Source organism: Girardinichthys multiradiatus, chromosome 14 (assembly GCF_021462225.1).
Source record: "Girardinichthys multiradiatus isolate DD_20200921_A chromosome 14, DD_fGirMul_XY1, whole genome shotgun sequence".
Lineage (NCBI taxonomy): Eukaryota > Metazoa > Chordata > Actinopteri > Cyprinodontiformes > Goodeidae > Girardinichthys > Girardinichthys multiradiatus.
In genome coordinates, this window is record NC_061807.1 from 46,064,460 (window position 1) to 46,090,486 (window position 26,027).

The following is a 26,027-nucleotide window of genomic DNA, read 5'->3' on the forward strand; positions in this document are numbered from 1 at the left end:
AGAAAGACATTGATTTGCCTTGCGAAGTGTTTGATTGCACTTAGATTAAGGGGTAATCCTGTATCTGTGTTCATCGGCATTGCGTCTGTTGCTGCTCTGTCATGGTTTTTTGATGTTTTTCGTTTTTTTTGGGCCTTAATTTTGTCACATTTATGCACAAATGATTTATAACATCGACTTTTTCTTTGCTAATAATGCTAGTTAGCATGCTCTGTGGCAAGTAAAATAACGTTTTCTACTTAGACAGGATGGAGATTTTCCGAATTGGGCCTGCAGTCGCTCCTTGTTCAGACAGCAGGTCGAAGTCCTGGTGGGCTGCCACATCTGGCTTTGTTTCTGAGGAGCCCAATATAACATATAAAGGGAACCTTTATCTAAATCCTGTCCTACCGCAGTACTGAAAGCGCATAGTAACAAAGATGTTCGCACAATTACATGTTTTAGCCATGGCTACAACTTCAACAACAAATACAGACTAGGAAAAAAAAGGAAATTACATTTTGTCACATTAGAACAAATGTTTGTGTTCAGAAGTGAAGTGGAAGGAAAGGGTTTTTACACATAAAATCTGAAACATTTTGCATGCATATGGATTTAGACCTCACTGTAACAGATTTCTGTAAATGTATGGTGAATTTTAACAGTATTCTACTCTATTTCATAATAACAGGAAAATACTGTTATATTACTACACTTAGCGTGTTAATTTACAGTTAATTTAACTGGTTAAGCAGTAAAAGTAAATCATTGTAATTCAACACGAACAGCATAATACAGTATTTTTTTCAAGCTATGGAAAAAGCAATCCTTTACAAGTCCCGCTATTATCTTTCAGAATCTTTTCAAATGTTGTTGGTTGCTGGTTCTGTTCTGATGGTATCACATCATTAACAATCAGTCAACGGGCTTGTCTTGTCATCTTATTCGAGATAGTTATGACCCACATCCGGAAAAACACTCAGGAGAGAAGACAGGATTAAGAAGAGGATTTATTTTCTTAAACAATGATAAATCTTAAATGATCTGGAACTGGTAGATTGCCAACTGCACAGAAAGAAGGGGAAAAAGCAGGTGAATCAAAATGCTACCTTTAACCTGGGGCACGTGAATCAAAACGGTACAGTTAACGTGGTTACTGAAATTAAAGAAAAAGCTCACTATGCAGGAGTAGCCTAACCGCCAGGGGGAGGTGAGGGAGTCAGGGTCTGAGCGCACGATACAGAAGTTTCTCTGATGCTGCTTGAGAGATTTGCGAAGAACAGTGAGGAGTTCAGGGTGAAGGTACTTGCGTTGGAGGGTGGACAGGGTACGCTTATGCCTTGGTCCGGATGACGGCAAAACAGGAAACTGCCAGCTTGATTCTTGTCCAGATGAAGAAACAGGAGTTTGGGATCGTAACCCACGAGAAAAGAAGACCTTTCTCCAGAAGTCGGTAATCGTGATCACCCAAATACTTCCGGGAGCGAAGTCAGGCCTCAGCAAGAAAAACCCAAGGGTTCAGGTAAGCAACCTGCAAAGCAGCACACACGAAGGTTAACCTAGAGCTTAGAACAAAGCAAGGATTAGTTGTGGCTTGAGCTTGTTACCACTGAAGGCAAACACTCTGGCAACGAAGAGCTGGCAACGTCCCGCTTAAGTACGCCTCCAAGCAATCAGTAGATTAGTTACACCTGTCACCCCCGCACCCAGGAACTCCAGCACCTTCTGAAAACTGAACATGGTTAACAAAAAAAAAACACACACACAAAAACTCCAGACCCCGACATGTCTTTGGATAACGCACTTTTCCTGCTTCAGTCCACAAGTTCAGAAGGTAAGATTATACTTAAATCTTGAATTATTTTGTATGTGTGATTATTGAACAACTGATATGTCAGACAGTATTTGTCATTTGACAAAGTTGCTAAAATTGGCAAAGAGAGCTGTATAAGTGAAATAGAGCAACATTAGCTAGCGATTGCAAAGCTATCAATAGCCAACAGTAGAGCACTGTAAAGTTTGATGTTATCTTGTTAAAGTTAATTTCATAAAAATAGGTTTTTCAAATACAAGCTAACTACCAGTATTTAGACCACACATTTTTTTCATCCTCTTTTTAAAACATCTTTTGTAAATGTTAAAGCACTTGGAGTGTGGACAAGTGATTGTGGAATACTTCAGAACCCAGTCCAGCCACCATGGTGTCCAGGCTATTGTTTCCCAGGGTCTGGATGGGGATCTCACTTTCCATGTGGTCCAGCTTCTTATGGCTCACTTTGGTGAAAGCACAGATGGACTGATGATTTTTGCTGATGTGAGTATTCATCATTGATTGTTGAATGATTCTTGTGATTGTACTTTACACTATGTGTACCATAAAATTATTTTTTGTTCTGTTTTTTTCTTAACTTACAGGCATTTGCTACACCTCCTGATGTTAAGAGGAATTTCACTCTACCAGCCAGTCCTCGGCTCATTTTGCTTGGTATGTATTTTGGTGTACATTACAAAAAAACATTTATTTAATAATAAGAATTAGGTAACTAGAGAACATGCTTTTTGCATGTTAATGTCCATCACTGTAATGGCATGCAATAATAAAACACAATAACTTCATTGTAGTTTTTTATATAGAAATACATTCTGCTTAGCTAAAGCTGAAATTACCACAATATGAGTTGAAATGTGACATCAAGTACTGAAGATAATTTCCATCCTTGCAAACTTCCATGATCTGACAATCCAGGCAACTTCACTTACTTAGATTTTTTGGGAGAAATCTTGCCATCTCCTTGATCGTTTATTTATATTTCTCAAACTGTAGATTCATCCTAATTCCAAAATTTATTTTATAGGCAATCAGATCCACACACTCTGCAAGTGGATAATCAGCATTGAGAGCCATGTGATTTGTGAGAGCATTCAGCCAACATTTCAGTCAGGACTTGCGGCTTTCTTTGCGGTGTTCTTTGTTTTCAACCTCCAGTATCAGGACGAGACCTCCCAGACCCTGGAATTTATTCAAAGGTAGCTATTACTGGTATAAATGACTCAAGAACTTAATATACCAGTATAGCAGGATAGCTTGTGACCTATTGGAGACAGATTAGTGAATGCAAACAGTTGTGACTACTGTATGTTACTGGCAACATTCATTTGTTTTGAATTGTATTGTTTCCCCAAATATCAATTAAGTCATCAGTCTCACAACCTTGCCACAGACTATTATAATTTTTTTCTTCTATTGTTGTTTTTTAAGACGGTACATATACATACATTCAGAAAGAGGGAGCAAAGCCACCCATGGAAAGGTCATGTCTAAGAGGACCGGGAAAGTGGTTCACAAAAGGCCTGCGATTGTCAACCCGCATGTTGCCACACTGTTAAAGAACTTGCTGGACTTCGAGTGGGACTTCAGAGTCCCACTCCCACTTGTTTGAGTACTTGTGGGCACTTAAAGTAATTCTTAAACTAATTACAGTAATAGCAGTACTAGCAGTTGAAGTGTGTGAAATATTTAAAATGTGGTTGCTTTTATATGAATTGGGAAAACAGAGAAAAGAACAGACGTGGGACAGATAGTGGATCAGGAAGTGCAGAGAAAAAGTAATGAGAAGTGAGGTTCGTTTTAGAGAGGAGGAAAAAAGTCAGAAAACTGGAAGTTAATTGACTGGATGAGAGACTGGAAGTTAATTGAAAACATGTTGAAGTAATATTATTTGGTTAGGGCAGAGCTATAATGGTAAAATCATCTCTGCTTACTACATATAGGCTTTCGTACACTCAGGTGTATACAGCCTTGGTCAGAAGTTTTGAGAATGAGAAAAATATTTTCACAAATTGTGATACCTCAGTTTTTTATTATGGCAGTTTATATATACTCCTGAATGTTCTGAAAAGAGATCAGATAGAAACATTCAACAAAAAACTTTAAATGTACTGAAGCAGTAAACCTTGTGAAACCCAATAGCCGTTCTCAAGCATTTTGGCTGTGTATATACTACTTTAAAAAATTTGGTTTTATCTGTAGTTATCAACTATGAGAAGCATGGAGTTATCAATATTGGTTGTGAAAAACTGTTACTGTGCATCTCTAGTGAGACCTACTATGATGTATGCTTTAGTGACAGTGAGACTAAAAGACAGGAGACTGAGCAGGAAGTGGCAGAGATGAAAATGCTGAGATTTTTATTGGAAGTGACAAGATGGACAAGATTAGAAATGAATAGATCAGAGGAATAGTGAAGCTAGAGAGACCAGGTTGAGATGCTTTACACATGTTGAAGAGGGATAGTGGACAAAGAATTTTGAAGATGGAGCTGTCAGGCAGAAGAAGAAGACCTCAGAGAAGATGCATTGATGTAGTGAAAGAAGACATGGAGTTGGTTTGCGTAACAATATAGGGGAAGGATGGGATAGGGTGAGACAGAGGCAGATGATCTGCTGTGGTGACCCTTGAATAGCAGCCTAAAAACGAAGGAGAAGACTGCTGTTTTTATTTTTATATCACTACTGTTTTGGTACTACAGTCTTAAGTTTTTCAATTCATTGGTTACTAGAGAAAAGTAGGCTGTACTGTTAGTTTAGTGATCTAAGAGAGTGAGAGGGTTACAATACTGAAAGTAGTAATTCAAATACTGTACATACTGATTCAAATAACTCACTTATTGATTCAGCTACTTTATATTTTTACTTTGCCAGTGACGTTGTGCTGCTCTTTTGTTGTTTGTTTTACAGGCACTAATCATTCTTGTGGAGGATACCAATTAAATACTACAGTTAAGCCATTTCTGTGTGTTAGCTCTCTCTTTCTGCATTTTACTTTCCCTGTTATTAACATTTGAACTTACAAAAGAGTCGTGTCAAAGCTAGATTGTGATGCATTTCTCTTATACTGTTGTTGAACCTGTTATTACAGCTGGTTTTCTTCTCCATTACAATGTTGTTGCTGCCATGTTACTTAAGAATTTCACTGTTGTTTATTTTAGTACAACTTTATGCTATTGAAGAACATTTTTATTCAGCAACTATACTGAGATTCTGGTCATAATTTCAATAAAGTCTGACATTAAGAAATAAGTCATTGTGTTTTGTGAATAAAGAAATATTTTAGTAAATAAGTTCTGTCTTTATTTTTGTAAATTTCAAATGATTTATGGGAATTTGCAGATTTCATTATCTTTTGTAAACTGATATGCATTCTGTAAAATTACCAAAAAACCCAAAAGTTTACTGTAATCCAATTACAGTAATATACTCTTAAAATAAGTTACAGTACATTAGCCGCATAATAATGGTAAAATGCTGTTGCCTTGCCTTACAGTAATTTACTGTTATTTTATTGTAACTTTACTGTAATTCATTTTACAGTAATATACTGTTAAAATAAATTACAGTAAATGAACTGTAAAAAGAAAACAGTAAATTACTGGCATCCCTGCTGCCAGTAATGTACAGTTTTTTACAGTGAAATCCTTTATCTGGTATCCATAAAAAACCTCAGTTTATCCATTTGCTTTCAGTGGTCAGAAAATTGGCAAATGCAGTTCAAAAATAAAGTTATTTACAAAGCACCTCAGGCCTTAAGAGAGCTTCTAAAGTGAACAAATGTTGAGAGTAGTGAGGAGGACTTTTAGTGAGCCTAAGAGAGTAGAGAAGATGGTGGAAAGACAGGAGAGATATTCTCTGTGCAGTGATCAACAGTGTAGAAAAAAGATGCTACCGGCTACAACGTGCAGGGATTCACCCTCTAAACAGTCCAGTGAATGAGCACATAAAATTCTATAACAATCATATAATTATTAATATAGAGATACTCTCTGGGGGGGATTAAATGGCTAAGCAACAGGTTAGACTAAAGGTGCACCTCTAATAAGGTAATATTAGGAAGAAAGAATAAATATTAGAAACAATAATGAATAACCATGGATGAAGAGTAAAAAAATATATAAACAATATTGTACAGAAGAATTTAAATATTTTTTATTGACTGTAAAATGCTTTCAGAACTGAACATTTGAAAAAAATGTAAAAAGTCAAAAAATATATCTACATAAATAGACTAGATAGGATAATGTACAATAATCTAAACACTATATACACAGAAAGAAGATGTAAATAAGGTGAAAGTGTTTGTTGTATTGTACATGATGATGTCAGTAGCTACAACACCCACCTGTATGCAGAGAAATTCGATTTTGACTTTTGGTGCAGCAGATGCAAGCGCTTCTCACATTCCAGACTGGTGAATGAAAACAGAGGGAACAACCCATTGATCTGCTCGGGAATGTACTTCCAAGTATGCTTCTTTGTTCCCTCTTTGTGATCCCGGGAACAAATCTACTTTTCAACACTCCTCTCTTGTCCTCCACCAGCAGGCTCTGCTCCTCTATCCAGTTCGATTTTCTCCAAGTTTTTTTGCTCCGTTTTGTTTTAGTAGGTATACTGAATCAAACCTCTTTATACAAGAAGCCATAGACAGTGAAATGCTGGTACAGTGGGTCGAACAAGCATTTAATACACTGCTGATTTTGCAGGTTTTCCCACTTGCAAAGCATGTAGAAGTGTTTAATTTTTATCATAGGTACTCTTCAACTGTGACTGACGGAATCCAAAACAAAAATTCAGAACATCACATTGTGTAATGTTTAAGTAATGAATTTGCATTTTATTGCATAAGTATTTGATCACCTAACAACCAGTAAGTATTCGAGCTTTCACGGGCCTGTTCTTCTTTAAGAAGCCCTCCTATTCTCCACTCATTGCCTGTATTAACTGCACCTGCTTGAACTCATTATCTCTATAAAAGACCCCTGTCCAAACACTCAATCAAACAAACAAACAAACTCCAACCTCTCTACAATGGCCAAGACCAGACAGCTATGTAAGGACATAGCTACAGGAAAATAGCTAAGCAGCTTGGTGAGAAGGCAACAACTGTTGGCGCAATTATAAGGAAATAGATAAAGTTCAAGATCACGCTCAATCTCCCTGACTCTGGGGCTCCATGCAAGATCTCATCTCGCAGGGCATCAATAATCACGAGGAAGGTGATGGATTAGCCCAGAACTACATGGCAGGACCTAGTCAATGACCTGAAGAGAGCTGGGGCCACAGTTTTAAAGAAGACCATTAGTAACACACTATGCCGCCATGGATTGAAATGCTGCAGCACATGCAAGGTCCCCCTGCTCAAGCCAGCTCATGTCCAGGCCTGTCTGAAGTTTGCAAGTGACCATCTGGATGATCCAGAGAAAAAATAGGAGAAGGTCATGTGGTCTGATGAGACCAAAATAGAGCTTTCTGGACTAAACTCCAGCTAATAACCTCCTTGCCTCAGGGCATTGAAAATGGGTCGGGGCTGGGTCAGCATGAAAACGACCTGAAGGATACAGCCAGGGCAACTAAGGAGTGGCTCCGTAAGAAGCATCTCAAGGTCCTGGAGTGGACTAGCCAGTCTCCAGACCTGAAATCAAATCGAAAACCTTTGGAGGATTAGGGTTAGGAAAGTCCGTATTGCCCAGCGACAGCCCCGAAACTTGAAAGATCTTGAGAAGATCTGTAAGGAGGAGTGGTCCAAAATCCCTGCTGCAGTGCCTGCAAAATCTCATCAAGAACTACAGGAAATGTCTATCTGTAATTGCAAACAAAGGGTTCCAAATATTAAGTTTTGTTTTTATGATGTATTAAATATGTATGTCATGCAATAAAATGCAAATTGATTACTTAAAAATCACACAATGTGATATTCTGGATTTTAGTTTTAGATTCCATCACTCACAGTTGAAGAGTACTTATGATCCAAATTAAAGACTTCTACATGCTTTGCAAGCGGAAAAACCAGCAAAATCAGCAGTTTTTGCCTTTTTTAAAGTGCCTTGTGTTAATATAGTGTCTATATAATTGCAGTGGTTCTGTTTTCTGGCCTCAGAGGTTTGTTGAAGAAAGTTAGAGAACAAGCAGAATCACGAAGACCAAGAAACACGGTGTGCAGGTCAAGGGATGGTGGCTTAAGAGGTTAAAGCCCCATCCAGAGTAGCGTTGTTCAAAGGCATCTTGGCTCTTGTGTAAATGATGATGAAGTACTATAAACAAACAGAGTTCAGGCGGGCGACCGGGAGGTTGTCCCGAGCAGCCACACAGTTCAGGCGGGCGACCGGGAGGTCGTCCCGAGCAGGCACAGAATTCAGGCGACCGACGGCGAAGACCTGGTGAACCCTCAGAGGCAGAAGCAGAGCCTGGCGAACCCTCAGAGGCAGAAGCAGAGCCTGGCGAACCCTCAGAGGCAGGAGCAGAGCCTAGCGAACCCTCAGAGGCAGAAGCAGAGCCTGTCGAACCCTCAGAGGCAGAAGCAGAGCCAAGGCAGAAGCAGAGCCTGGCGAACCCTCAGAGGCAGAAGCAGAGCCTGGCGAACCCTCAGAGGCAGGAGCAGAGCCTAGCGAACCCTCAGAGGCAGAAGCAGAGCCTGTCGAACCCTCAGAGGCAGAAGCAGAGCCGAGGCAGAAGCATAGCCTGGCGAACCCTCAGAGGCAGAAGCAGTGCCTGGCGAACCCTCAGAGGCAGGAGCAGAGCCTAGCGAACCCTCAGAGGCAGAAGCAGAGCCTGTCGAACCCTCAGAGGCAGAAGCACAGCCGAGGCAGAAGCAGAGCCTGGCGAACCCTCAGAGGCAGAAGCAGAGCCTGGCGAACCCTCAGAGGCTGAAGCAGAGCCTGTTGAACCCTCAGAGGCAGAAGCAGAGCCGAGGCAGAAGCAGAGCCTGGCGAACCCTCAGAGGCAGAAGCAGAGCCTGGCGAACCCTCAGAGGCTGAAGCAGAGCCTGGCGAACCCTCAGAGGCTGAAGCAGAGCCTGGCGAACCCTCAGATCTGGGTTCAGAGACCAGAACAAGGACAAACAGTTCCTTGAACCCCTCAGGAACAGGGTCCGCAAAACCTTAACCGCTGCTCCAGCTCGTCAGATGTTGCCTCAGAACACGGAGCTGGAGCGAGTGAAGATGGCATGGGCAGAACTGCAGCGAGCCTGGGAGACAGTGCTGTGGCAGACAAAGATGCAGGCTTACTTGCCGCAGCCCTCACGTCGGCTGGCAGGGAAACCACCTCCTCGCCAGCCGATCCACAGGAAGGTGCTCCACGCTGGCGTTTCTTGCGGTGGGAGGAGGACGTGGGCCTCACTGCCGAATGAAGGGGAGGAGAAGAAGAATGGCGACGAAGGGGACCTGTCCCCGGACATGGAATTGCCAACCAGGATCCATCAAAAGCCGACTGCGGCCCAGACAGCCCTGCAGAACGGCGCAGCGTCTTCTCCGCCTCCCGAGACAGGAACGTAAAGAGATCCACAACATCACAGCCAGACCCATGACCAGCAGGTGCGAGCTCCATCTCCTCCAGCAGAAGTGGAGAGGGCACAACCTCCAGATCGGACGGCAGATTCCTCATTGCCTCCTCCTTCTGATGCTGAACCCAGCATTAGCTTAGAGCAGGTGAACCGAATAACGATAATTGACAGACAGAACAGAACGTGGCTGGAGCAAGAACAGAGACTCATGAATACAAACAAAAACTAAAGCATGACCAGAACCAAAAATGAAACTTGACAAAACGTGAACAAGACTAAAACATGACCAGAAAAATAATAAACAGAAGCATGATTCAAAAAATGTGAGAGAAATATAAAAAAAACCCAGAAACCAAACAACCCCAAATCATAACAGGCCCGGACGCTCAGCTTCTGCATGATGATTGGATGATCTGTCTGAGGCCGAATCCCTTTTGGATTGACAGCGAAATGAGTGAATCAGCGATCTTGAAATTGAGCTTCCCCTCCTTGAAAGACCAGCATCCGCCACTGGTATAGCCATATTGCTATGTCTGTTGTACATCAGTTCAGTTGGTGACATTTCCAGAGTAAATTTATGCTGAATTGGATTCTGTATGAAGCTTTTGACTTCTAGTAATCTAAGGAAATGTGCGTGCGATAAATTGTATTAAAGTCTTAACTGGTTAAATGACATCATTCTGTCCCCTTAAAATAAGTCTTTCTGTCATCTTTTTTGAGATAGTTCTGACACATGCAGAAAAACACTCAGAAGAGGAGACAAGATTATGAAGTAGGTTTATTTTCTTAAACAATGATAAATGTAAATTGATCTGGAACTGGTAGATCGTCAACTGCCCAGAAAGAAAGGGAAGAAGCATGTAAATCAAAATGCTATAATTAACGTGGTTACTGAAGTTAAAGAAAAGGCTTACTATGTAGGAGTAGTCTAACTGCCAGGGGGGGGTTCGGAGTCTGAGCGTTTGACACAGAAGTTTCCCTGATGCCGCTTGAGAGATTTGCGAAGAACAGTGAGGAGTTCAGAAATAAAGTACTTGCGTTGGAGGGTAGACAGGTTACGCTTATGCCTTGGTCTGGATGATAGTGAACAGGAAGCTGCCAGCTGATTGTTGTCCAGATGAAGAAAACAGGAGTTCGGGATCATAACCCACGATAATAGAAGACCTTTCTCCAGAAGTCGGTAATCCTGATCAGCCAAATACTTCTGAGAGCGGAGTCAGGCATCAGCAAGAATTACCTAAGGGTTCAGGTAAGCAACCTGCGAAGGAGCACACACGAATGTGAACCTAGAGCTTAGAACAAATCAAGGATTAGTTGTGGCTTGAGCTTGTTACCCCTGAAGGCAAACACTCTGGCGACGAAGTGCTGGCAGCTTCCCGCTTAAGTACACCTCCAAGTATTCAGTAGATTAGTTGCACCTGTCACCCACCGTACCCAGGAACTCCAGCACCATCTGAGAACTGAACATGGTTAACAAAAGAAAACACACACACAAAACTCCAGACCCCAACACTTTCAAAGTTTTGATACCAGCACTTTCCCACAGAGCAAACCAATTATCTATCATGCCAGGGAGAAAATCTGTATTTCTTTGTATCAGATTAATTGGGTATAAAACCTCAGTTCTTTTTCCCCTTTTCCTAATCATGTCCCATGCCTTTAGTGTGGATTTAACAATGAAGTTACCATTTGCAACCCCTAGTTTACCTCAATTCAGGACGAAAGAGAGACTAGGTAATTGTAACGGTTTACCTAAATTATATACTTCAATATCAAGCCAGACACAGTCTGAATCATTCCGCACCCAATCAAAAAAGATATCGAAATTGGGAAACCATTCTATACAGTCTAATGTTTGGAAATGCCAATCCTCACTGATCTGATGACAACTGCAATTTGGCAAATTTAAGTTGTGTTTTTTGCGGTTCCACATAAATGATCTAAACCAGCCATTCATCTTCTTAATGGTCTTATTAATGAGTTGAACTGGAATCATTTGAAATTTGTAGAGCAGCCGAGGTAAAATATTCATCTTAATCAAAGAGATTCCTCCCAGCATCGAAAGTGGTAACGAAGACCACCTCTCGAGGTCGTCATGGATGCGTTTAAGCGGAGGTTGAATATTTGCTTTAGACATCCTTTGCAGCAGAGGGTTAATAAATATACCCAGATAAACGAAACTGTTTGTCAGAGTTTGAGGTTGTTTTGGACCAGGATGCAAACAGTCGCCTGGGCTCAGCATATTGAAAACAGATCTCTTTAATTCAGGCTCAAAGACAATCACTTACAATGTTGTAGGGGATTCACAGCCAGGATATCTTAGGCAGCATAATCAAAAGGACAGACGTGACAACATGACGAGCATGACATGAGGAACCAGCGAAGAATAATTAGAGGATACCGGGTATATAAGCAGGGAGAGAAGGAGAGTGGACCAATGAGGGAGAAGCTAGGTTAATCAGAGGAGAAGTGGAAACAGATGCTGGAACTGGCTGTGGAGACTGAGGGAATGAATGGTAACTATGGCGACAAGAACTCGGAAACACAGGGACACGAGGGAACTAAACTATAAGAAAACCAAAGGGAAACTAGAATTTAAGGATTATACTATCTGATAAGGCAGAGCAGGTGTCATAATGTTCTTTATAGATTTGGCCCACATGCAGAAGGACAATCAGGAGGCAGGAGAAAAGTTTAACAAGTTTATTTGACAGGATATGTGAATTGAACTGGAACCGGAACTGGGGGCACAGCACTGCTTGGGAACAGGTAAGTTCTCTGAAGATGAACAGAGTACTGGAATTAAATGAGACTTGAGCTTACTGTCTTTGATGAGAGGGGGGTGGTGTGGAAGAATGATATGAAGCCTGGGAGGATTGAACAGACGCTGCTGCGGCACTGGTGAATAATCCAGGATGACGGTGAGTACTTTCTGCGGAAGTTTTGGTGAGTATCGACAATGGATATCCATATAAATAATTTGGAGATGAATTTACCTGTTGAGTCTTTGGTGATTAGTTGGTGGAGGGTGAGCAGGGTTCGCTTGTCTGGAGGAATTGGTACTGAGCTGTCAGCTGAAAATTGAACCAAACTTGGATTCTTCTGAGGTTTGTATGCTTAGGCTGAAGCGGGATCCAACACTGAGGACTTTGAGCCAGAGCTGAAGGTTGCAAGAGCATGAAACCAGGACTTAAGGATTCCTAAGGAAGGAGCACAAAAAAGGTAAGAGACTTTGCGCTTAAACTTCAGACTGTGAATACAAGGCTTGCCCATTAGACGTTACCACTCAGGAGGTTAACATTCAGGCACTGGAGTGCTGACACCTCCACCTTCTTATACTCCAGCAGGTGATGAAAATGCGGCACACCTGTTACCCTCCACACCGAGGAATCTTGGCGGCATCTTGTGCGGAGTAAGTGTTAGCAGCAGGTAAAAACAATACATGAAACTCCCAGGCTCGGACAGCAGGGAAACGAAGACCTAGAATTGCTATAAACTAAAACGTAAACCATAAGTGGAACTAAGCCTAGTGAGGAAACAAATAACTATAAACTGTAACCTGTTGAAAGGAACTAAAACAGACTAATACAGAGAACTATACTAGAAATAAGGCTGGGCAGAACTACTAATATAAAAGGGAAATGAACACTGAGTAAATAATAACTGAAGGGGATCAAAGGACAAGAAGAGCAACTTCTAGGGGAACAGCAAAGAGGAAAGGCAGAACAAATTAAACAGAAGGAATCAATAAACATAGCTATTAAACCAATAGAAACACTAAACGTATGCTAAACTTAAATAGTTACTCTAGGAAGAACTAAATCTAAGGACATGTAAACAAGCACAAGAATCTAAGCAAATATTAACTAAACCGAGTAAACTACTAATCAAAGGAACAGGGAAAACCTTTAACGGCAAAGTAAACAAAAACAAAGAACAAAATGGCAGATCCTGACACTGTTGCCCATCTGAGAGTAGTGCACCTGACCCAATGGCATAGCCTCTGACCTACTGAAGTTTATTTTGTAAATTGAGAACTTACTAAACTTAATAACAGTAAGAACTGCTCTAAAAGATATTTCTGGCTGAGTGATGAACAATAAAAAATCATCAGCATATAAGGAAATCTTATGTTGTCTGTAATTAACCGACACACCATGAACAGTACAGTTGGTTGTAATGGCTTCTGCCAGTGGTTCAATCGCAATCGCAAACAATAAAGGTGATGAAGGACATCCTTGGCATGTGCCCCTCCCCAGAGCAAAGTAGGGAGAGCATTTTCCATTCGTGATAATCGCCCCTAGTGGATTAAGCAACTTGACCCATCCAATAAAATTTTCACCTAAACAAATTTCTTGATTGTGAAAACGAAAAGTCCCATTCTATACGATCAAATAATGTTTCCGAATCCAATGATACTACCATACCGTTAAAATTATTCTCCTGACATAGATAAATAATGTTGAGTGGCCTTCTAACGTTATTACATGAGTTCCTTTCAGTTCTGTCTGGTCATTATTTATGATAAATGGGAGGATTCTCTCCAGTCTTAAGGCTAACTATTTAGACAAAATCTAAATTTAATAGACTGATAGATTGGTAGGATGAGCACACATCTGCTGGTTTGTCCTTCTTAAGAATCAGGCAAATGTTCGCTTCTGTGAGTGTTTTTGGAAGAGCTCCTATCGCAAGAGAGTGATTAAATATGGCAAGTAAAGTTTTCACCAGCAATGGCTTAAAACATTTATAAAAATCTGAGTTAAAGCCATCAGGAACCGGAGCCTTTCCTGATTGTAAAGCACCAACTGCATCCGCTACTTCTTCCAGCGTTATAGGTCCATTCAATAATGTCTTTTGTTGGTCATTAGGCTAGGGCAGGTTCAGACTGGAGAAAAAGTCCTCCATGAGTCTAGAGACCCCTGCTGGCTGCTCACTCGTATATCTATACTTTTCATACAATTCAGTAAAAACCTTATTTATGCCACTGCTATCCACTTTCACCTAACCAGAGACATCTAGGATATATTCTGAGAATCAGATTGATTTGTGACCAGGCTGGCTAAATACTTGCTGGGTTTATTACCAAATTCATATAATTTCTGTCATGCGAATCTTGAGTGAGCAGTGAGTTGCCCTTGTGGCCAAAGTTGATTTAAGATTAGTATTAGTAGGGTCCTGGTTGTATGCCTTCTCACACTTAGACGGCTGGAGTTTTAGTTTACGTTGCTCTTCTTGACGCTTTTGTTTTGTACTTTTTTCATAGGATATAATCAAACCACGTGAATAAGCCTTACATGTTTCCCATAAAATAGAAGGAGTTACATGAGGTGTGTTATTACAAGAGAAGAATAACTGAAACTCACCCATTCCCGTTTCTATGTTTTTTATGTTCTTTGTCTTTCAGGTGTGTTTCTTGAAGTAATGCTATGTCAACCTCTTTTTTTCTTTAGATATTTTTTTTTCCTTTTCGTAGGATGATGTATGCCTCTAATATTCCATGTACAAACCTTGAGTACAGAGTTAGTCATGCTAGTTGTAAAGACTTAGTTAGAACGGGAATTGGCCATTGCCTTAAGTCTGTGTGCGTTCTACTATTCATAATCTAATTCTCTCCATATGCCATACCTTATGATCAGGGTATGATAAAACACCAAAAAAAAAAAAAAAAAAAGAATACATAAGAAAAATAAATAAAATAAAAAATTGTAAGAAAACTTAAACTGCTGTGCTGCATCCCATAACCCCTAGAATAAACCCCTGACCAAGGGCGTAGTTTGTTTGGGGGGTTAGGGGGGTTATGACCCCCGAAAAATCTGATCCAGTCAATATAACCCTCCCAATAAAATTGTATAATTCCGATTTACAAATATATCATGCATGAATGACTTGATGATTTTCTTTCACTTGCCAGCAAAATTGCATCATCATCTGGTAATGTAACCCCCCTTCTCCTCCCAAAAACGTGGTATCACCCAATTCGCTTTCTACACCAAGCATTCACAGTTTGTTGTGCTTTTGAATCAGTCGCTGGTGAGGATGGTTGTACTCTCAAAAAAGCAGACAGACAACAATTTTTCACTGTTGATTGACAACAACACCTTGTAAAAAGAGCAAAAATCAAAATGAGTTAAAAATATATGTATATGTTTTCTTTGCCGTTCACACACGCCTGTACATACAGACACTGAATGGCGGTGCATGTAGACTAGCTCCAAAATAAAGTGGTACCCAGATGCTTTGTTAGACCTGTCTCTTGGACCTCTGGTGCTGAAGCTCCAGATGTTTTCAAAACAGCCTGGAATCTTATGAAAAAAGACATTTAGGAGTTCATCTCTGTTAAAAAGATGCATTAAGCCCCAAAATGGCAGAGTTCAAATTTTTATTTAAAAACAATCAGATTTGTTTCTGTTGTGTACCATATACCCACTGGCCGCCCCACCTAACCTGACAATGAGTCTAAAGGAAAAGAAAACAAAATGTGGTTATGTTCACACATGCGGTACTGTGACTTCGCAACTACATGCACAGGCTAGGGCGGACTTGCAATTTGTCCATTCTGGAGATGTCTAGAATGGCTGTTCAGTCCAGGAGCGTTGACCTGCCTCATTAATTACCCGAAAAGTTACACTGAGCGCATCAAACAGGGATACAATAGGGGAGACGCCTAATTTCAGAGCAGCCACAGAGCCAACCAGAGAGTGGTTGATGGGTGTGTGCGCCCAGGAACAGGTGGAAGCAGAGCGGCTTAACTGAAGTTAGCGTTAAACCTGAGAGCTGGCTCAGAATGGGCTAATTATAAGTTAGCACTAATCATTTATTCACGCAGCAAGACATGAGGTGGAGGTTCACAAATAAGCATCATCAGGGTCATGATGAGGGACTTTCACCTGAGCTACAGGTAAAGTTAAATGGCCTAGCCATGATAGAAAACAGTAGGAACCCTTTCTGTGAGGTTCTAGCTGGATCTGCATCATGATGTGAAAAATATCTGATCCTTTACCTTAGTCAAAATCAAAGCATTTAATCTTAAAGTTACTAAACACATTAAAATGGCCTTCAGATCAACACATTGCATCTTATGGCTGCAGTCGGCCCTATAGTCCAGTTCCACATGTAGACAGAAACAGGTGTTTCCTCAATAAACCAGGAAAATATCTCCTGGTGCCAGTAAGACATAGAAGAAAGAGCAAAAGTAAGGCTCCCTCTTCTCTTTATATCATCTAAACCTAAACATACAGCTCTGGGTTGTTTAAAGGTGCAGAATTAATAAGAAAAAAATCATAGTTAATCACAGGTTGTCCATTAATTAGTTAACTTTTATTTTTCTGAATAATACATGTAATATGTAATATATTAACTAATATCATTAAACAAGGATACAGTTTTACTCATTGTAATACATACATACCACTTTATGTATACATTTATTAATAACTGAAATATTAGTACTAATAGCAGGACAAAAGGTGAGAGTCCAGGAAAGGTCCAGGATGAGGCTCCATGTTCTATTTTAAACACACTTTTCTCTACAGAAGGGGTTTAATAGTAAAGACTGAACTAATGACTCACATGCTCAGTGGAGAACAACAGACTAAATTAAATGAAGGGCTGGAAAGATAACAGGTTCATGAAAGAAGGAACATATTTTAATGAAACGCTGGGAAAGCTCACAACATAATTAAAATAAATAAATGTGTTTTTAGGGCCATTCCATTAAAATCTAAGAAAATAAATTTTACACCAGTTTTCTTTTTAGAAATGTAAGAAATTATGACAATGGGGCCTGGGGTGGGAGAGAGAGTGAAATTTAAAAAAGTAATTTTCATAGATGAGAAAAGATGCACATTTATTTGAGCAACAGTAAACATAGTTTCTCTTAGTTTAGGAACAACTTTAGTCTGACAAACTGAGCAGAAGGTTTTTTCTAAATATCACAAAATGTGTCATTATCTGCTTCAGCTCAATGGTTTTTTTTTTCATCCGTTGTAATCTGTTTCTTTTTACCCTTCACGTCAGCTACTAACAAAACATTAAAACTAAGTCAAATTAATGTAAGGCTTTTTTGTTTGATTCACAATAATGTACATTCAATGAAAACCCAGCCAAGGCAGAGAGCTGGTACAGCATGTGTTGTGTTACTTACACTTTAAGTGACTTACAAACTGGGCCGCTGTCTAATGGAAATTAAAATATTTAGTGCCTGGGGTTCAGACCCTAAAAACGCCCCTGGTGATGCCTCTACTTTTTAAGTTAATTTGTTTGTTAATTTGGAATCAATTTTCCTCTGTCATGATGTAGGGTTGTTTGGTTTTTGGTTTCCTGTTCCTAGTCTGCAGGAGTTTAAGGAACGTTTAAGCCGTTCTGGCTTTTGAACCCAGAGCTGAGGGTTCGCCAGGCTCTGCTTCAGCCTCTGAGGGTTCACCAGGCTCCATGCCTCTGGAGTTCCACAGAGTGTCTGGGAAGTCCTCTACTCTGCTCAGTCGGCCTCCACGTCTTTGGTGCAGGCCTGGTCGCCCGCCTGAACTCTGTGCCTGCTCGGGACGACCTCCTGGTCGCCCGCCTGAACTCTGTTTTTGTTTTTGTTTTGTTCCTGCCTCCTGTAGTGAGTGAGTTTTTTTTATATTAAATCTGTTGCACTTACCATCACGCTGCCTGCTCGTCTGCATTGTGGGGTCCAATTCCAAGTTAACCGTGACAGAACCTTGACATCCTCATTGAAATTAATTGAAATACAGACCCCTGAAACACCACAATGCAGGATTCATGAAAATGAAGGTGTTTAAAAATTTAACGTATTTGGTTCTGTGTTAGAAAAGAGATGAAGTAAAAGTAAGTATTTTATTATGTGTAGAACTGATGTGGAACATAAAAACTGTGGAGAAAATACAAAGAAAAAGGAAAGTTAAGTAAATCAGAGTAAAAGCATTTGAATACATTTCTAAAACAGGAACACCAAATTTGCCTGACTCCTTTTACAAAAATAAGTTATTCAATAAATAAATAATTTGGCAGAGAGCCTAACCCCCCCAATATTAGATTTTGGAACTGGCTCCTGTCTTCATGACAGCTCTCCTAACTCACCTCAGAGCAGACGTCCAGGCGTAGTCCAGGCTGGGGTTAACAGCATGCCGAGCTGTCAGCTTCAGATGTCCTGCATTCCTTCCTCGAGGGCCAGCCAAGTACTGCGCCAACACGCCCCAAACCCGCCTCACGCCACCAGATGGCTCCGTCACCTGCTCCACGCAGTCTGCCTGTGCCACCTCCTCGGCTCCAGCGTGAGGTTTCTGGGGAGGCCGAGCTTGCTCATTTGGCCATGCGACCTGAATCCAAATCTGACTTTTTGTTTGTTTCTGCTCCAGATCAGCGGCCCTGTGGGCCTGCTCCATGCTGCCCGCCATCTTTGTTACTGTCTGCTCATGTTGCCATGACAATGTCGGAACTGGAGGAGCAGATGGAGAGTGTGGCTCGTCAGCTCAGGATCTTCAGTTGGGCCATGAAGATTGGACGCAACGCGTATGTTCATGCTTCTGTTCCTGTTTGTGAGCCAATTCCTGTTCCTGAGAGGTTTGAAGATGAACCAATTCCTGTTCCTGAGAGGTTCAATGATGAGCCGTTTTCTGTTCCTGAGAGGTTCGAAGGTGAACCTGTTCCTGAGAGGTTCAAGGTTGAACCTGTTCCTGAGAGGTTCAAGATTGAACCGCTTCCTGTTCCCGAGTGGTTCGAGGTCGAACTGTGTCCAGATCCTGTTCCTGCACTCCTTCTTGGCTTTCTCTGGGGGTTCCTCTTGGAGGCCCAAAGTGAAAAAATGCAATAACTTTCCCAAAAAACGCCATATCACACCAAAGTTGGCTTGAAGGAGGACCTTTGGGTTCCCAACGATCCTATGGAGTCATATGATGACACAATCAAAGCCACGCCCCTTACAGGAAGTCACTTTTTTACTGGGAAAGGTCGATATCTGGCTGTCTACACTCAATCTGCTTCAAACTGTGTCAGGTGACTGATAACTGGTGGGTCTAACTTTGTTTGAAGCACAGTGACTTTTCATAAAAGGGCATGGCTGTGGTGGCACAGCGAAGTTTGAAATCATGCCATGGCTATACGTTTGGCTCTAGTTTCCACATAGATCATCTGATCTGCACCAAATTCAATATGATTGATCCTAGTCCAGTCCCCAAAAGAGATCTGATGAGATATTTGGTGACCTAATTCTTCCACAGCACCCCCTAGAAAAAAAAAAAAAAAATCTGCTCTAAGCCATGCTTTGACTGAGGATTCTGAAATTTGGTACACATATGTAACTTCTCAGGACCTACAAAAAAGTATCTTGGAGCATTGGTCCAAACCCAACAGGAAGTCAGCCATTTTGGATTGAATTTGCAATTTTGACCCCGGTTTTGCCGTTTCTAGCCTGCATATCTGAGCAAACTCTTCCTACAGCTTTGGACTTAGAGACTTGAAAATCACTCAGTATACTCTTAACGTACTGAGGATCAAAAGTTATCAAAAGCTTTTTGATACATGAAAGCATGTGGGCGTGGCCTAACCTCAAAATATGGCTTCTCCCCATGAAAGATGAAATTGAAATAAAATAGCTCCCACAAGGAAAGTCACAAGAGACATGAAACCTTCTGAGATTGATCTGCCTCTGGGCCTGAACGACATTCACTTGTAGATCAACAAACTTTTTTGAATAAAAAAAATAGTTTTTTTGGCCCAACTTGAAAATAGATAAAGATCTACAAATAATTTTCATACCAGTAATGCAATAGGTCAAACTGAAGGTAAGTACTCAATTTCAGAAGGATCCAAGCCTAGGAGGCGCTATAAGCAAGAGAAATTATTATAGGCAAAATGGCTGAATGGATTTTCATAAAATTTGGTTTATTACTTCAGGATACCACCTAGAGACTATGATATTAATATGGTAATGACAAAAATGTACCTCCGAACATTCGCTCATAAAGTTTTTTTTTCAAAAATCACTCATTGTTCCTAGTGAGCTTAAACCTTCAGCAAGTCTTCAATGCATAATCCTGAAAAGTGCCTACTCTGGCTAAACTTCCTTCTCAAAGCGCGTCACTTCATCATATGACATTTGATAATAAAACTAGCGGCTGTTCTGTTAAGCCAAATGCCGTGGAATTTTGCACTCTACTTAAGTAGAATATGCCCATAATCCCCAATAAACATATTTCAATTTGAACTGCCCACTTTGTACAAATAATTTATAAAGATACATGCTAATCAATAATGACAATTGGAAATTTGGATGAAACAAATTAAAGTGTGGTGGCAGAGAAACATTAGGTTTATTCTTCATATTAAAAATGTTCTTGGTGAATTCTTGGAGATTTTTCTGACAAACTTTGTATTTTACGTGAATTTTTTGCATCATTTGCATCATTTGCATCATAATGTGAAAATACAGGGGTGGGACAAGGAAACTGAAACACTTGTCATTTTAGTGTGGGAGGTTTCATGGCTAAATTGGACCAGCCTGGTAGCCAGTCTTCATTGATTGCACATTGCACCAGTAAGAGCAAAGTGTGAAGGTTCAATTAGCAGGGTAAGAGGACAGTTTTGCTCAAAATATTTAAATGCACACAATATTATGGGTGACATACCAGAGTTCAAAAGAGGACAAATTGTTGGTGCACGTCTTGCTGGCGCATCTGTGACCAAGACAGCAAGTCTTTGTGATGTATCAAAAGCCACGGTATCCAGGGTAATGTCAGCATACCACCAAGAAGGATGAACCACATCCAACAGGATTAACTGTGGACGCAGGAGGAAGCTGTCTGAAAGGGATGTTCGGGTGCTAACCTGGATTGTATCCAAAAAACATAAAACCACAGCTGCCCAAATCACGGCAGAATTAAATGTGCACCTCAACTCTCCTGTTTCCACCAGAACTGTCCGTTGGGAGCTCCACAGGTTGAATATACACGGCAGGGCTGCTATAGCCAAACCTTTGGTCACTGCCATATCATGGCATTCCCTTGGCCCAATACTTGTGCTAGATGGGCACGTCATTGCCAAGGACTACCGAATCATTCTTGAGGACCATGTGCATCCAATGGTTCAAACATTGTATCCTGAAGGCGGTGCCGTGTATCAGGATGACAATGCAACAATACACACAGCAAGACTGGTGAAAGATTGGTTTGATGGAACATGAAAGTGAAGTTGAACATCTCCCATGGCCTGCACAGTCACCAGATCTAAATATTATAGAGCCACTTTGGGGTGTTTTGGAGGAGCGAGTCAGGGAACGTTTTCCTCCACCAGTATCACGTAGTGACCTGGACACTATCCTGCAAGAAGAATGGCTTAAAATCCCTCTGACCACTGTGCAGGACTTGTATATGTCATTCCCAAGACGAATTGACGCTGTATTGGCCGCAAAAGGAGGCCCTACACCATACTAATAAATTATTATGGTCTAAAACCAGGTGTTTCAGTTTCATTGTCCAACCCCTGTAGTTGTGGTTGATTGAGAATACTTTGGTAATTTTATGACAAACTATGTATTTTTAGTTGCCAGCAAGGACAGTTTAAATATCAATCTTATTACACCACAAACAGAGGCAGTTCACATGTTTGGGCTGATTTCTCTGGAGACGAGAGTCTGCACTTTGGTACTAAAAGTGTTAAGCCAATTCTTTGCAGCCCTTCATAGGTGGTCTGGTAGTGTAGTGATTTAGACCTTTGTCTCACACAAGTATTAGACTCAATACAGCCTGTTATGTCTTAAAGACTTTTCCAGCTTTAACCACACTGTTACTCCACAAATAATACTTCAAGAAGATTGCCAATCTTCCCATTGCAAATACACAACTTGAGTAGTCCTGTAACCTGAATTATGAAAGGCTGCTGGTTCAAATCTTAGAATTGACAATTTTTTATAGTTTGTGATTTTTATCACACAATTACTGCGTTATAAGACTCTATATTGTGGATTACGTTTCAAAGGTTGCCTCAGAATTAAATAATATTAAAACTCATATCACCCATTAACACCGAATATGGTATGTTGACATGCTGTCTTTTAAACCAATCCTTTCCAGGCTTTCACAGGAGGTCTGGTAGTGTAGTTGTTTAGAGCTCAGACTCTGATTCCAGAGGATGTGGCTTCAACTTCTGGATAGGGCCCCTAAGTATCACCCATGCTACTTCCTCACAAACTGTGGCAGCTCAGTGATGTTGTTTATGATGAAATCTGGATATGTAATGAATTTCTTAATTTGAATCACTATAGTCTTGCATTGTACAAACAACCCTTTTCATTTTTTTGTTGAAAAATCATTTCAACCTGGAAATACTCAAAAAGAGAAGACAGGGATGCAATTAGAAAATTGTATTAGTGAATCTTTATTTCTTTGGCGCTTAGACCCCAGTGAAAGACGTGAATGCTGAGAATGACATGCACTCGAATGAACATCTTAGGGTTAAATTTAGTGATGTCTTTCCCCCTGGGATCCGATCCTGGTGGTGGAGTGGAGGCCTGAGGGTATTGGAAGGAGTTTTGAAGCCAAATGGTGGAGATTGGGTTGGAGGAGGGTCAAAGTTCAGCTGCCAAACAGAGGGTTCCATGGATGAAGATTTTTTAAAGCGGACCCTTGAAGGATGATTGGCCGGGGAGAAATGTGGACTTGACACTGATTGGTGGAGCAGAGCCACATGGAAGAGTAATTAGACGAAGCTGGAGGTGATGGTGAGTCTTCCATGTTGAATTTTTGTTTAAACTCCATTTCAACCTGGAAAGACTCACGAAGAGAAGACAGGGATTCAATTAGAAAAGTTTATTAGGGAATGTTTATTTCTTTTGGCGCTCGGACCCCAGTGGAAGATGTGAATGCTGAGAATGACATGCGCTTGAATGAACATCTTAGGGTTAGATTTAGAGATGTCTTCCCTCTCAAAAGAAAGGGGTCGAGGCTTGGGCCGAGGCCAGAAAAATGAGAAAAGGGAAGTTAGTGAGGTTGATAAAGATTCGAATAACGGGCCTGAAGAAGAGATGCTCTGAGCCTAGAGAGAAGGAATAGGTTAGTATGCCTGCGTTGATGGGGCTGTGCCTGACAATTCGTCGATGGAGCTGTGCCTGACAAGGCGTCGAAGGAGCTGTCACTGACAAGGCGTCGATGGGGCTGTGCCTGACAAGGCGTTGATGGGGCAGTGCCTGACATGACGTTGATGGGGCTGAAGATCTAATAATAATTAATTAACGATGGTGCCTGTAGAGGAGAACAATGAGACGGAGACTGAGAAGAATAGGCGTGAAGATAGAACGGATCTGCAGCTGAAGGATGTCGGGGGATGAGGACCTAGGAGGATAAAGAGGTTAAATCAGCAAACTGAATAGAAGGAAAAGACAGATCTGAAAGGACAACCACCACCAGTTAGTGCAGGAAGCTCATACCTAAGAGCTGGGAGATTGTTGAACAGCTAGCACAGAGTGGAAGTCTGCTGAATGTGGCTGAAGAAGGCCAACGGCCTAGTTGTTGGAGGGAAGCTGTATAAACGTTTTGGATTGCTGCTGAAGAGGCAGCTCCAATTCTAAGTAATGACTTGAGACCTGTGTAGGAGGGCGGTTGTACTAGTCTAAAGATTGCCTCAAAACTTAAAGAACCAGAAGGCGGACATGGGGGCTCCTACTAGAGTGAGAAAGAAGGGCATATTGGGCGACCTAAGTTTGCAATGTTTTATGCAACGGGCCATCGAGGCGAACAATAGAGAAGAAACATGGGCCTTTCCTTTTGGTGTGTTTAAGGTTGAGTTTGAAATGATCAGGACAGAACTTGAGGTCTGAGAAGGCAAAATTTCTAGATGGAACGAACATTTTATTTTCAGAATCAGATTTGTCTCAATATTATTCAATCAAACAAAAACTAATCTCAATAAAAAAAAAAAAACCTAATCTCAATCAAAAAAACAATATTCAATCAAAAAAAAAACTAATCTCAATCAAAAAATATGAAGTTGTGATCAAAACTTTCAGAGTTGTAACGATTTTTTTTTTTTAAATGGAATATTTTATTTTGGGGAGAGAAAAAAAAATAGTTTGATAAAACTTTTTTTGATTAAAATGACTAATTTCTTCTCACAAAGAGAAAAAAGTTATTTGCAAAACATAAAGTTTTATTTGCGCGTGTCAAAAATCTTTGGTTACAAGTCTCGCTTTTTTGGTTTTGACGCTCTCTGTTTTTGGTTGAACTCAACGAATTTTGAGTTCTGGAAACATGAACATCCTGGGCGGGGCCTAAAGACAAACGCTGTAAGACGTTTCCCTATTGGTTAGCGCTGACTAAGATCCCCCGCACCTCTGAACTTCTGCTCGAACTGCAGGGCTGCAGCGTCGCTTCAGTGAGGAGACATCAACTGTACAGAAGAAAACTGCGGTCAAGTGAGCCGACAGTCAGAAATACGCGGTCACGCCAGCCGACACCAGCTCTCTCTTAAAGATTAGCGTAGCGCATACAAGGCGCATTACAGTAATGGAGCAGAAAGGACCTGATCCTGGCAACGGTTGAGAAACTAAGAGCAAAACAGAAAAGTAACCTACAGAACATTTATATTAATTACATTTTTACAACTTTCACATTCATGTTTAATGTAAAAGAATAAATATTTTATATTTTACTGTACAGTTTTGGAGAAATATCTTGTCAAAATACCTCAAAATGCTCAACCATTATATGCATTTGTCCCACTTTCAGGAATTTATTTCTCCAAAACCATGAGAGGTGACAACACAATCTCTTCAGATTATATTAGAGGGTTATCTATATTATAGCCAGAATTAGTATTTCATAATTTCACTGTAGGTTTCTTCGAGGGATGTTGTCAGGCTGAAGAAGGAGTCCTATCAGATCTTTTTGGCCTGTGGGACTCTGAAAGCAGCTGATGGGTACTGGTAGTCCAAGTGGCATGCGGCTCGGGTGGTTGCTGAGGTAAAAACTGGGGCCTGGTAGGAGTTCGTAGAGGCCATGGTAAACGACATCCGTATGGCTTTGAGGCGATTCTGGACACCATCCAGCATTTCGGGGTGGGGGTTAGTGGGGAGGGTGTGTTGTTGACCTCAACTCGGGACACTGTGGGTCGGCGGGTAGAGTACTTCGAAGACCTACTCAATCCCACCGGCACATCTTCCGCTGAGGAAGCGGAGCCTGGGGACCTTGGGCGCTCAGGTCACCGAGGTGATTAAAATCGCATAGTCGAAAAACGAAGCTCTCAATTTATTGGTCAATCTACTTTCCTACCCTCATCTATGGTCTTGAGCTTTGGGTCATAAACAAAAGAACAAGATCACAGATACAAACTGTTTCTGAGTTTCCTCCACAGGTTGTCTGGGCTCTACCTTAGAGATAGGGTGAGAAGCTCGGTCATCCGGGAGGGATTCAGAGTAGAGCCACTGGTTTTTCACATCGCGAGGAGCCATTTGAGGTGGCTTGGGCATCTGGTTAGGATGCCTCCTGGACGACTCCCTGGTGAGGTGTTCTGGGCATATCCCACCGGGAGGAAGACCCAGGAAACGCTGAAGGGACTATGTTTCCCGGCTGGCCTGGCAACGCCTTGGGATTCCCCCTGACGAGCTGGCCGAAGTGGCTGAGGAGAGGGAAGTCTGGGTCTCCCTGCTTAGGCTACTGCCTCCGACCCGACCCCGGAAAAGCGGAAGACAATGGATGGATGGTTGGAAATGGGGCCTTAGTCAGGG

The 26,027-nt window shown here is 41.2% G+C and overlaps 2 protein-coding genes across 2 annotated transcripts in view; both read left to right on the plus strand.

Annotated features, from left to right (window-relative positions):
• The window catches only part of ablim2 (actin binding LIM protein family, member 2), a 332,383-nt gene that overhangs the window by 36,734 nt on the left and 269,622 nt on the right, over positions 1–26,027 (plus strand). The gene's annotated exons all lie outside the window — the stretch shown is intronic.
• LOC124880548 lies at positions 4–5,096 on the plus strand. Its single transcript, XM_047385764.1, has 5 exons — positions 4–1,813; positions 2,123–2,293; positions 2,395–2,464; positions 2,835–3,006; positions 3,239–5,096. Exons 1-5 carry the CDS (start codon positions 1,718–1,720, stop codon positions 3,417–3,419), a joined length of 690 nt encoding a protein of 229 aa, XP_047241720.1. The 5' UTR covers positions 4–1,717; the 3' UTR covers positions 3,420–5,096.